This window comes from Echinococcus granulosus (genome assembly GCF_000524195.1).
Source record: "Echinococcus granulosus chromosome Unknown EG_S00014, whole genome shotgun sequence".
Lineage (NCBI taxonomy): Eukaryota > Metazoa > Platyhelminthes > Cestoda > Cyclophyllidea > Taeniidae > Echinococcus > Echinococcus granulosus.
Window position 1 is genome coordinate 186,092 of NW_020170394.1, and position 13,291 is coordinate 199,382.

Below are 13,291 nucleotides of genomic sequence, written 5' to 3' on the forward strand. Positions count from 1 at the left end.
TAATTCTCGCCATCATTATAAACTGCAACAAACTGATTAGTCATCGTCGATACACTCCCAAAGGACATTTTAAATTTCCTAGAAGGGCACGAAACCCGCTAAACTTGGATTTTTATCGACTTATGCAGTTCGAACAGAGTTTGACGAGTGGTGTCATTTACTTTTTGCGTCGAGAAGTCAAAACCTAATTGTTTTCCATGAGAGGGTTGCAGTACGATCTCATTTAACGAAAAGCAGCCGAAAACTGGTCATCGTTTTGGTGATTCGTTCACGCTAACTTTACCCGTGTTGTTCGTTGTGCTCTCTACGGTTACGACTGTACAGAACCAGTTGCAGAATCCGGTGGGAATATTCATTACCTTAGACATTAGTGGTTGCTGAACGATGCAGCGCCTTGAGACTGCCCTAGCGACGGAAGAGGCCACAATAGTTGGTCAGAATACACATATTCGACATGGAGAAAACATTAGGGCTAACGACATGGCACAAGGTTAACCCACCTGAGATCAACAGCCGAGACAAGGCGGCACCCTACCAGAGACGACTGTTAAACAAACAGTGTCCTTTTTGTGTGTGTAGCGTCTCAGGACTTCCCTGAAGACGAAAGAAGACATAATACTCGGGCAGCATATGCATATTCAGCACGGAAGAGGTATTTGAGCTAGTGGCACGGCCCGAAGGCCACCCCACCCGACGTGGTACAAAGGCCACTTCAAAGGTGGCTCCTCACCAATACCGAGGGATACACGGCCATCATATTGCATGTGCAATTACATAGCAATCGCGTAAATTAGGTTTCCCTATCGATACCTACTCCGCATTTTCACCAGTAAGGATAGTTTTAGCTTTCTAGAAATGGATGTAATAATGAGTAATGTATTTACCAATACACAAACCTAAGAATATAACTTATTTACTCAGCCTTGCCTGTTAAAAGTAATCGTGATGACACTGGATACGAATCTGCTGCAGCTTTACAACTATGTATTGCCTGTTTTATTCAAAAATTTTGTAAGATATTAATGATAGTAGCAAATCTCCCGTTAAATCAGTATGGGAATTGACTGAGTCCTACAATTTGCGTCCCTTAGTTTATTAAGAGTCCGCCCTATATTTTCTCAATCGCCTTTGTTAACCATCAGGCAGTTTGAAGTTGCTGCATGGAATGAATTGTTGAGCATTAATTTACGGACTCTACTACCTCCACCCTACTGGACAAGATCTAATATCGCCTTGTCTGGCGGTTTCATTAAACGTTTTGGAGCCCTTATCCTCGAATAGTGTATATTTCATCGCGCGGCGTGTTTGTTCCCTGCGATCGTGATTATGCATTAAATGTAGCCAATGGCGACCGCAAGACGCTTGGCCTACACCTCGAAGAATTTGGTCTGGTCTATTACTGGCATGGAGGGTGAGGTACTTTTTGTTTGGCTTTTATTCTTGGGAATGTCTAGTTTGATAGCGTTTTAAAGTCAACGTGGGCAACGGCTGCTGATGGTGGACACCTGAACTATAGGCTCGATGGTGCTTCAAAAACAAAAATTGTTTATGCAGGTTCGATGAATATATTGGTCTTGGTAATGCACGCCGCCCCCTTTCACTTCAGATCCTAATGAATCGTTTTAATAAGCGCAGAGAACCCTCCTCATTTGAGGCCCTCGACGAGCCCTGCCCTGTGAACGAGTTCAATTTCACAAAATTGAAGTCCTCAGAGAAACTCTTTCAGATAAGCTTCCAGGAATTGGGTACCTGTGTAGGTATGAATCACTCCTAATTAGTATTTTCAGTACGGCCTTGTTGTTGCGAACGCAAGCCCCTTCATGCTCGGCCACTCACTCATCGTCCCTAATCCTGAGGATCTACTAAACCAAGTAGTTCTATACTTACCTATTAGTTCCTACTTTAAGGTTTTAAGAAGGTCTCCTCTCCAGTTAGCCTTGCAAACAATCCTCCTGTCCACTGACGAGTGAGTCCCATCAAAAGCGCTGACAGTACATCCTGCAGGTGCTTATGCCTCGGATTCAATAGTCTGCTTGCCTATGCATCTGTAAACCACTTGCATTTCCATCTATGGTACTCCACTCATCGCTTATTTGCATCCATTTGCGTGAGTGCTAAAATAAATTACCTTGAAACTTTAGCCCACCCGAAAAAAATCCTCCCTCCCCTTCTACGATGAACTTGATTCGCATCCTGTGGACAATTTCGTCTTTGAGTTTCGTACGCTGGACGAACTTCAAATGTCATTTGGGTAAGAGTTAGGAACTATGGGAATGATAATGCTCTTTAGAAGGCTTTGGGACCTCGTGGAGCGGTGCCAGGAGATGAAGATAGCTCACAACCTCTTTGCAGCGCGTAACGCCACGGGTGCACTGCGGGTGGTGGTGTGGCCGCGACGGTCAGTGTACGGAGCCAAAGCCTGCCAGCACCACCCCGTTAAGTCGGATGAGTGCGTTTTCAACGTCGCGGTGGCTGAATTGGCTGGCATGTTCGTAGTCCCCGATGAAGCGACAGCTCACCCACTTTCCCTACCTAGCGGTCTCCATGAGGTCTACATCAGCGCAAGACTCGATCGCCAGGAAATAACGCAGCTGGAGACCCTGCTACTCCCTCAAGTAATTTGAAACACTGCTCCTCCCTTGCTAAATAAATGCCAATTCAACCTTTACAAGCTTTCGAATGTGCCATCATGATGGTTCAGTTTTTTATGCTTATCTGATCACCGTAACTCTTAATTCAAGTTTACTACTAGGACTGCTGAATATCCCTCAACCAATTTGATGTCCTCAGACTAACTGTTATGAAGCAGTTGGGTGGATAAATTTTCGGAATTACCACTGCGCACAAACGCGTGTTAACGTCTCGGAAACAACCTTGTAGTCGTTTTCAGATCAATTCAATGCCCTTGCAACGAGTTCCCCACCGCGACGGGGTCGTGGCTTGTGCAGGGTTCCGCCGTTGGTGCGTCTTTTACGCGCGCACAGGCTTTGACAGGTCTGACGTTCCCAGCTTGAATGTCGGTACGCATATTAGAGGGTGAGGCCTTAAAGATATTTTCATCGAATGACAATGAAATCGCATGAAAGCGAGGTCGGAAGGCACTTGGCGATGGGGAAAACAGGCGAAAACCACAAACATTGTCGTTAGACAACACAAAAGCACATTATAAAAGTGGTAGACGTAGTGATACAAAATGCTGAAACGCTGGGATTACTGCACCAAGGACGATGGTGTAGGCATGACACGCAAAATATGGACTGTCTTAAAGACTGTTATCGAATGCTTCACGCAGACGTGAGGGTGAGGAAACTCGAAATCTACTGGTAGCACTAGCTTGCTCTGCATTATAGAACCCAAAGGTGTCGCCAAAGGGCGAGGAGGCTGAGTCGGCTAAGGTGCGGAATTTCGGTGGGATATGGGTCGGTGGGGCGAGGCTCCCTCTGCCATGCAGCCCAAAGCCCTGGCTCCACAGTCGAGGGCTTCCACGGCTGGACGCATCTTCGGTGTTGGACAGTGGGGGTAGATTCTTCTGCTCATCGGCACCTCCAAGTCCAGAACCGCTGAGGCTGCGTGTTACCACATGGGCTGTAAGCACGAAATGAGACACAAGTCTACATTAGCTGCAGGCGCTCATTATTCACTCGTGTTTTGCGAGGCTCACATGCAAGTAGGAGGAGAATAGTGAGGAAGACGAGGAGAAGGAGATTGAGCCAAGAGAGATTAGCCCAAAAGACCTCACGAAATAGGCCGTAGCCCGCCTCATTCTCCCCATCGCCCTCGATCTCAGGTAGCTCACCGGCCCGAAGACCGCGCGTATGGACGTGAATCGGCACCGATATGTGCTGACCTGTCACCTTCAGACTCAACACGACCTCCACTGTCGTGTCCACGGCTAATTACACAGCAAGTCAAAATAAGAGTTAAAATTAGAAACGGTCTTTCACTTCGCAGTCTTGTGTAATGTTTTCCAGGCGAAGTATTCCAAAAAGGAAACAAAATAAGCAGGGAACATTGTTTTGCTTCGCTTTGAAACATTAAAATATCCATTCTTCCAAAAAAATACCTTTACTACAATCTTTAAAAGAATAACTACTACATATTGAAACAAAACGCTTTTGCTAAATCGTAAACAGTGTTCAAACTTCCAGTTGACCACTGACTTTACCTGCTTTGGTGGGAAGCGACTTGATACCAATGATCCAGATAAGTCCATTACCGAAAGCCTGCTCGGGGGAGGCCTGAGCCTCATTCTCCATCATGAGGCTTAGGTTGTGAAACAGACCCCCCATCCCACTGGAATGGCCGTATTCACCAGCCATGTGCTCAAGAGCAGTCTTTACCTGGCTGGCGGAGTAGACGGGTCGCGGAGCAGAAGCTATTGCCAGCAAATCGGGTCGCTGTGAGCGCGCTTTCAGTGCTTGCTCCGCATTAGCCCCGGACTCCATTTGTGTCAGGGTGGCCGGAGGGATGAAGACAAGTAAGTTTGCAACTGGTACCCGCGGAGTAAGTTTCAGAGGTACTGAGAACATTCAAAAAGCATTCCACTCATGGGCGAGTTATTTGAAAAGGCCAAAAGCTTTGACTTAAGTAACAGCTACAAACATACCGGCATTGCTCAAATGCATTAACGGAACGAGAACTCGAAAGGCGGGAGCCAAAGTCAATTCGGACCTGGTAATGACTTCTTTAGTTGCACTGTCTGATGCCGCTCCGCAGCTCCCCTTAACCTCAACTACAAGACGCGAGTCGTGAGGAAGAACCGCCAGCCGAGAATAGTCGCTCGAGTCGCCAGCTCGAACGACACATGTCCATGCTCCCTCTTCCAAGGCCGAAGGTATTAGTTGGGTGTAGAAATCGGCAGATTGTGCGACGGGATTCGCTAATGCAGCCATGAGATCTGGCTCAACCACCAAACTCAGTGTAGTGGCGTAGCGTTCAGCCAAGAGGAAACCGCGTAACCAATTTGGAAGCGACACCCACCGTGTCTGATGCCGTTCGCTGCCACCACTACCGCTGTCACCCAGCTCCAGGCGAGCCGAGCACGTCAGGGGAGAAATTTCAGAGAGGGCAGACGTCGCCACGGCGCTGACACACGAACTAAAAAGGAAAAAGTTGAGGATGTCAACCGATAACGCGAAACCAGAGGACAGACCTTGCATTTAAGTGACTTCACAATGGTGTGCCAAAATGAGAAAATTTGTACAGCATAAGCTTTTACCTTCAGCAAATTAGTGTGCCAGGTATTAAAACGGTAAATCATACCTATTACCGGCAGAAGCGAAAGGAGCAAGCGCAAAGTGAATATGAACCTCCTGAGCCAAGTCCAACCCAACAGGCATGATTGACGATGAGGAGGACCTAGATCGTAGATGAATACTCGATTTTGAGCAAACATTCTTCAAGGTCAACTTGCCCAACAGGGAGACCTGCACTCCTGTCTTAGTCTTTGGGGTGAATTGCAAATGCACGTGACCTCCTCGCAAAGGAAGCATGAACTTTGACTGATTATCGATCCACAGGAGATTTGGATCACTCGAGGACCAAACTCCATCTCCTAGAGGGAAATATGAAAAGATCTCAGGATTTTAGACGTCCCTCTCTGTGTAATCTGTAGCCGATTTAGAATGAAAATACAAATCATTAAACCTAGGTCACGAATGCAAATATGATTTGTCGGTAAATTCGTTCACGTTTTTGTTACACCGATTGTAAATTGATTGCACGGACAAGGGTATAGTCCATTGCATAAGTGTAAGTAGCCGGTAGTTGTAAAGGTGTCTGGTTAAAGCCATTAAAATGAGGTCAAAAAACGAAGTCAAAATAGAACAAACCTTGTGGAAGGAGAGGCAAGCAAGCCCACTGACCGACAGTAAATTCCAAAATACCGTGAACGTCTAATAAGGAACCAATGGGAACAGTGAGGTAAGTTGGTGTAAGGATAGCTGATTCCTCCGTTCCCGACAGCAGATCATGTGCCAATTTCAGAGTAGTTGTAGCCTGTAGTGTGCTCAAGTCGGTGTGAAGTGGTGGAATGAGTCGCAGCATTAATCGCCCAGCCGAGAATTGCGAACCGCTCCCACCGGTTTCGACGAAGTAGTCGAGGAGAGCGGAGCGATGCGTGCTCAAGCGTATGGAGAGTAGATCCTCTACAATCAGTCAGTCACGTTGTTAGCGAATTTTAGGCGAATAGAAAGATGACTGAAGTGTTACCTGAGACAGCATCAAATACTTCTCCGAGTTCATCATGGAAGGATAACGTAATGGGGTAAGGTCCACCAAAAGGGAGGCCACTGCTGCCTTTTGGCAGGCTATAGTGTCCAGGTTGTGCACGGGCAAGTGTGTAGAGAGGCGCTTTGACAACTACATCGAGAGCGAGAGACTGGCGAACGTGCTCGTTGCCCTCTGTGCTGCTTGCAGAGGCGGGGTTGTAGTTGACACGCAGGTGGCAAAGGCAATGGCTCAATCGCCAATCAGACCAAGCACCACAACGACTGCAGACACCGGACTCAAGGAGGCCACTGGAGGTAACCCGAAGCATATCCGTGGGCGAATCACTAGGACATTTGATAGAGTAGTGAGCACCTCCATCTGCAAGGCTGAAGTAACAGGAAACATGATCAAATACAATCATACAGAAGCCGGAAGTATTGATTAGAGACTAAACAAACATATGGGATGGAATAGTCAGTTGAAGGCGGCTGTTGGGGGAGACGAGGATGCGCGGATTTTGACGAAATGGATTGAGCAAGGTCAGACGAGACACGACGGAAAAGGTTATCTCGGCAGAGAGTTGTTCAACTGGTTGTGGAGTACCATGAGAATTTGGCGATGTCAGCTGACCAGTCTTCAAACCACCCTCCGTGAAGACAGTCAAGTGCAGCTTTACCTGTCCAGCTGCAACACCGACGACCAAAACACCAGAAGAAAGGCTCGTCTAAAATGAAATGAAATACTCCGTAAAGGTATGACCCTTCGTGAAATTACAACGGACAAAGTGCTCACATCGTCGGGCTCAACGTTAAGATGACCGAGCCAGTGGAAAAGGTGAGCGGGTGAGTTTGGCATTGGAGGCGAAAGACGCCAGGAAAAGTGCAGTGGCGGTTGGATATCGGCTAGCCCCATGGGTGTGACTGCGACTCCGTTTTCGCCGACGGCAGCGACACCCTCTGCCCAAACGGGAACACCACCGACGCTGGAGTTGCCATTGGCCGAGGCAACCAAAATGCGCCCTTCGTCACTACGGCTTGGAGTTGGAAGAGGACAACCAATCCGAATACCCGAAAGAGCGACGACGTTCACTTGACAGGATGCCTGGGATTTTAAAAAATCTGCGTCATCCAACGGATACGATTTGCGGTATTTGTGCATTGTCAAAACGACTCGAAAAGCCCACCATACCTTGGAAGACAAAATTGTAGGTGGCGGCGTGAGACCCCAAGCGTCAAAGTCGAGAGTATCTAATCCCGCATAGCCAGTGGGACTGGTGGCGTTGGCTAACACTGTAGCGCTGCCTGCGCGACCTAATTCAGCACGCACGAGGATTCCATTCTTATCGCCCTCTTCACCAACTTGCTTAACGCTCAGTTTGGGTCGTCCAGGATACTGAGAAGTAATTTGAAAAGTCACAGAGCTTGAAGATGGACCACCGGTAGTTACTATTTGATGCGCAGCTCCCAGCAGCAGATTTATGTTGCAAGGCTTCAAGCTTAATGGAGCGTAGACCTGTATATTAAACATGAAGAGGCTGTAACAGAAGGAATCCCAAGAAGCATTCGTACAACTGAATAAACTTTCAGAAGATTCCAGACTTTCTCAAATTAGGGAATATAATGCCCGTGACTTGGATAAAATTATCAGCCTAATATTTAAACAAATCAGAAGAATTTTGACAAGGGCATGCGTACATTGACTCTTTCAACATTACTAGTCACAGAGCCAGAGACGACTTTCAACTTTGAGGGACCGAGTTCTTGGCCACAAAGATTCAGCTTAGCAAGACCAGGAAGAGCACCAAGGTGTCCAATGGGCTTGGAGAGCCAAAACTGAGTCCCAGAAACACCTTTTGATGCAAGTCCCAGGCCATTAGAGCCAGGCGGAGAGTCTGGACATGTTGCAACCATGACAAGGTTGGTTTCAGATGGGTGGCCACCAGAGGAGGAAATCACTTCCAAATCCAGGAAATTTACAAAATGAGCAGGAAGCACGTTTCTTTCCGTGTCGAAAGCACGAACATAAGCATGTGCCTGGAACAATGATGGCAAAATAATAAGAAATATGAGCTGATACATGTAGAAAACACTAAGAATACCTACAATATTAATTTGAATAATTACTGGCATTTTGGGCCACAATAGCATGATATACCCATACCAATATCGATAATTTATACTTAAAAAGGCCGGCAGAATAAGGAGTAAGTGCAAACCTTTGATAAAAACTCTAGTTGAGAAGGAGCATAAAGGCGAAGTGACCCAAGGCCAACCACAGATACCACACGATCATCAAAGGAGGGTCCAATTTTCATTAACTTCTTCCCACCATCTTCAGGAAAGGTGGATCCTCCAGAAAAGCACAGATCGGTCGCCCGGATCGTTACCTTGCCAAGACATTTTGGGCTCAAAAGAAAGTCCCGTTGTGATTTCTGAACATCACCCTCGTAACGGGAGGAGGGCAGAACCAAAAGGCAGGGTTGACTCGGGAGCTTAGATGTAGAATCGTGCAATACAATGTTGAAATGGAAGAATCCCGAACCGTAAGAAAGGTGGACATTTGCAAAGGCCTGAAAACGCATGAGTAGATACACAATAAACCAAATGTCCGCTGTAGCCAAAGAACATACCTTCGGGTGTAATAGAAGCTGAAAGTCATCAATTGGTTCGATAGTAACTTTGGGAGCCATTTTGAGAGTAAGAACAGATTCGAGAATAGAAGATCGCTCTCCTGGCCACTGATATTCAGCCACTACGTGCACATGTAGTAGCCCCGCTGACTCCCCCAAAATGCGTGGTGTTACAAAAAAGTGGGGTTTAGCGGATCTGTCAGGACCACTGATCTGCTTGAGTCCAAGAACGACGGGCTCGGGCGTGGAGACAATTTCACTTATTTTACTCGTGTCCGAGGTAATACGCGTGCGTACTCCAATTGAATCCACCCCGCTTAGTTCGTAACCAGCAAAGCCTTTGAAAGCAACCTCCACATTTAGCGGAACATTGTTGGAAATAGGAATCTTGTTGGAAGAAAAGCAATAAAATGGATGTGTAAGATTAATGTGCTGTTCGACATTTAAACTTCACTTCCGAAAAAACGACTTACAATGTCATCTGAACTCCCTAAGGAACGGTTGACGATGGGGCACGGAGGAAGATCGGCGGATAACGTTGGAAGATCCAAATGTGGAATAAGCTCGATTTTGGACGGAACATCACAAATCAGTCTGAAAATGAACCATGTATGCTAGTCAAAATTAAACTTTCTCTAAAGTGTCAGACGTTCAAACTAGGATTTCGCCGCATCTTGAGACAACAGAGATTTTTACTCATGTTGGCGTCAAATTTTACCCCGAAATTCGTTGCTTCTAACTATCGAGGGGATGTTTATTATAATCGTATCAGACTCACGAAAGGGTAGCCGACAATACGGCGGGAAAAGGATTGGTTGAGGATGGACGATTTCCAACAGTAACAGTGACTTCGAAATTGCCCGAAGACTCACAACGTAGCACAAAGTTATGTCCTGGTGTGCTACTGTTTTCTTGCAAAACGAAGGGTTGCGGCTGTTGAAGTACAGAAGGACTTCTTTTTCCATGTGGAGGTTCGGAGAGATCCAGCTTAACAAAATGCGAACCCGCATCCAGGTGCCACGGAATAGGACCATTTATATGCTGAATTCAATTGTAAGAATAGCGAAATTGGGTGAAACAATAGGATAATGATAAACCACCGTTCCACAAATCACAAACGGCTCGAATCACTTTCACATTTCTTTAGGAAATTAACGAGATACGGTAATTGAAATAGGATAAAATCGCCCAGTTCAAATAGCACATGAATACGAATCCCTCGCTTTTCGCAGTACAAAGTACAGTATTTCTAAATCAATGGGATGTTTTACAGTCTTCAGTCAATTATGAAGAGAAGCAGAAGTGAATAACAATAAGATCAACCCGTGTCAAGACGAAATAATAATCATATTTGGATTTGTAACATACGGACATGCCAAATACGTTACGTAAAATACATCCCATGAGAATAAGAAATCAGTGGAGACTTATTCTCACACTATTTGTACACAAAACTAAATGGCTACTGAAACATACAGAAATGCGCCCCGATGAGCCAACAGCAAGGGCCAAGACAGCAGCATTATGCAGGAAGGTAATATCCTGGTAAACAGCGATCGGGGACCGTGCTTGTACCTCATGTTCTTCTGAATTCAACCCTGAGGTGTAAAATACCTCAAGCTCCGTAATGCCCCCACGTAGGCCGACAACACGGACAAACGCGCAAACACTGCTGCGGTCGAACCTCCCTGCAGAGGGTGGGAGGTAGTGAACACCTAGGGGAGAAAAAATGATCCTAGAAACAAAAGCAAGGGAAAAGATAGTTCAAGTCGATTCAGCACACCAGGGAGCACTTTGATAATTGACGGATCCTTTGGTCGTACTTGAATTGGCAAGTTATGACAGTAAGTTAATAGATTTCCTTCAACATCCTGAGCCTTTAACCCCACGGATAGAATGGCGTTGTCCGTCTTTTCGTGCTGATCCAGTGGCACTTGACCAGCTAGAGGATCGGGTACCAGGTCCTTTAAGTCCAAGGAGATGGAGCGAGCACTTAATAAGGATGAAAGTCGGCCTTCATCGTCGAACAACGGCCGTCTGGGGAGATAAACCTCCGCGCGACCGGGTGAGAAATTCATGCTTGCCAGATTGCTTATTCGAATTGCGGAATGGGAGCACATGCTCGGGTTTCGCAGATCAGAGACAACAACCAAGGCAGTGCCTATTCCCTATTAAAATACATCTAGGTGAGATTTTATCGGGTCGAACAAAATACGATGAGGAAAGTAACCTTTGCAAATAAAACTCCTTCGTTTGATACGGTGACAACCTCGTTTGCCCTGCTGGCTTGGAACTCCGAGGAAGAAAAACCGGATGCAGGCAGCACCGTCCACACGTAGTCATTACTGCCACCCTCCGCCGTTAGGGCATATCCTTCGCTGACATTCACCGATACGTCCCAGGCAATGTTCACTTGGTTGGGAAAGACATTGAGTGATGAGTAAACAATCATCTCTTGGCTTCCAGTAACTGGGTGGCTCAACAGTTTCATTTCTCCTGTCTAAAAGTAATCATAATTCGGTGAAAGCATAATCTTATCTTCCCATACCTTCGTTATCACACCCTCCAGAGTTGATTTTATGGTAAACATTCCCGTCTTACGCGGTACGATGGTGTGTGTAGTTCCATTCGGCGCACTGTCCGATACGTTAAAAGCACCATTCGGAAATACGACTGAAATGCGAATATTGTCAGCTGGGAAAATGCGGTGATTATTTTGATCATAAAGGTCGAGAGACAATTCGTATGTTTTCCCGATCTCCAAAGTCCAGTGGTTGTGTGGACTCTGGCTGGGAACTTGTGAAAGAGACTGACGAGCCGCCGCAACACACAACCGTGCATCTTCGTCAATGGGTTGGATGGTAAATCGGAAATATGCAGGCTCAACAACGTAAGCTATCGAGGTTGGGCGCCGATAATGGGTCAACATTTGGGCTTCCGTGTCACTTCCATCGGGATTACTAGATTCCAGCACTTTGATGGCTTCTTCAACGTCTAGATTTGAAAAAAGTCATCCCATTTGGGGATTAAGCATACTTCTGTCCAAAAGAGTCACTGTTGTTTGTCCATATTTCTGAGCCGTTATAGTTGAGCCAGTATCACTGTCCAGTTCGATTATTGTTCCATCCGCGACGGAAAGATAATATTGCATTGACGGCATTACAACCTCTAGAAGAAATTTACGACACCCTATGGGCAAACCTTTGTCTGTATCTTGTCGCACGACGTTCACTTGAAAACGTGCAAGTGAATTGGGGATTAGGTAAAGAACTGGCGGATTAAGTTGTGCTTTCGCCATAACAAGCAAACGCACTTTAGCAGACGGCACATGACTGTAAGCAGATTCACGTAGCATCGCACTTACAACAGCGGAACCAGTCCTAAGCCCACTAACAAGTTGCATATAACCCTTCACAAATGAAATAAGGTATGAAGTGAATACTTACTTGCATGCCCTCAGCTTCAAGAAGGCCAATACGACTTGGCGTGGTGTACTCAGACTCCGTCCAAGTAAGGAAGCGAAGTACACCATCACCCGTCGTTTTTAGATCTTCTTCACTCCCAGAATGAATTTTCCATTCAAATGGAATGCCATCAAGACTGGAGAATGTGTTGCCGAATTCATCATAACCAATAACGACTAGTGATGCTGGCGTGTTATGCAAATAAAGTTCCTGCGTAGTTGTGTCAATCTTGATGGTGTGAATGTCGTCAACAATCACGTCACACTCTAGCACATGTCTCGTAACTAGCATATAAAAAGCTAAGTTATCTTACCGGACTCACGGGCGTATATTGTCGAGGTACGGCGCAAAGCGGATTGCCAAACAGCCGTGACCGACGCTCTGTCAGTGCATTTCTTCCCTATTTCCCCAAGAGGTACAACTGCGACCACTTCAGGAGAACCCGACCACCTAATAGTTTGGGAAGGGGTAGTGACCGTATTACCATTCGTAGCACGAATGACCCGAACCAGTAATTGTGTAATTAACGCTAACGGTACTGAAATATGGCAGGAGGAGTTTAGAATCGCTTAGTTTAAAGTCAGGTGCAGAGGAGATTCCAAAAGTGAGCAGAAAAGCAAGGCATGCACCCAGGAGCATGCCTAAAAACTCATTCACCACAAAAATCCACACTCCCCCAATGAAATAATTGGAACATGATTTAAATACTCGACCAATAGTTTCGCAGACAACAAATGGACTTTGGTGTATTGCATCGACAGGTAAAATTGTTGTAAGACTTCCAAGAGTTGTTAAAAAATCGTGACCTTTAAATGCAAAAATTAAGGAAAACAAGCTTTCAAATATCGCAGGCGCCAGTGCTTAAGACGTGGCTCACAGAAGCGCTTGAAATTTACATAAAAGAACATGTCATTCTGCATAGTACTTCATATTTGCAAGTCAATACCATGAAATTAAATCAAATTTAGTGCACTATTGTAATACGATA

At 45.9% G+C, this 13,291-nt stretch overlaps 2 protein-coding genes across 2 annotated transcripts; one reads left to right on the plus strand and one right to left on the minus strand. All coding sequences in view use genetic code 11, as the record gives it.

Moving 5' to 3' along the window:
* Window positions 1–1,344: 1,344 nt before the first annotated feature.
* Window positions 1,345–3,040, plus strand: EGR_02896 (hypothetical protein; the record flags this gene model as incomplete). The annotated part of the gene is made up of 6 exons (XM_024492145.1): window positions 1,345–1,416; window positions 1,607–1,753; window positions 1,788–1,871; window positions 2,142–2,251; window positions 2,291–2,615; window positions 2,891–3,040. 6 exons carry the CDS (start codon window positions 1,345–1,347, stop codon window positions 3,038–3,040), a joined length of 888 nt encoding a protein of 295 aa, XP_024353340.1.
* A 222-nt stretch (window positions 3,041–3,262) lies between these two features.
* On the minus strand, window positions 3,263–12,942 carry EGR_02897 (Nuclear pore membrane glycoprotein; the record flags this gene model as incomplete). The annotated part of the gene is made up of 22 exons (XM_024492146.1): window positions 3,263–3,585; window positions 3,662–3,892; window positions 4,166–4,519; window positions 4,607–5,097; window positions 5,263–5,554; window positions 5,832–6,146; window positions 6,211–6,596; window positions 6,669–6,934; window positions 7,003–7,311; window positions 7,399–7,722; window positions 7,905–8,243; window positions 8,483–9,226; window positions 9,313–9,433; window positions 9,618–9,880; window positions 10,316–10,554; window positions 10,623–11,007; window positions 11,070–11,339; window positions 11,388–11,833; window positions 11,876–12,248; window positions 12,286–12,587; window positions 12,617–12,753; window positions 12,788–12,942. The coding sequence occupies 22 exons, from the start codon at window positions 12,940–12,942 to the stop codon at window positions 3,263–3,265; spliced, it is 7,065 nt and encodes a 2,354-aa protein (XP_024353341.1).
* Between the last annotated feature and the right edge of the window lie 349 nt (window positions 12,943–13,291).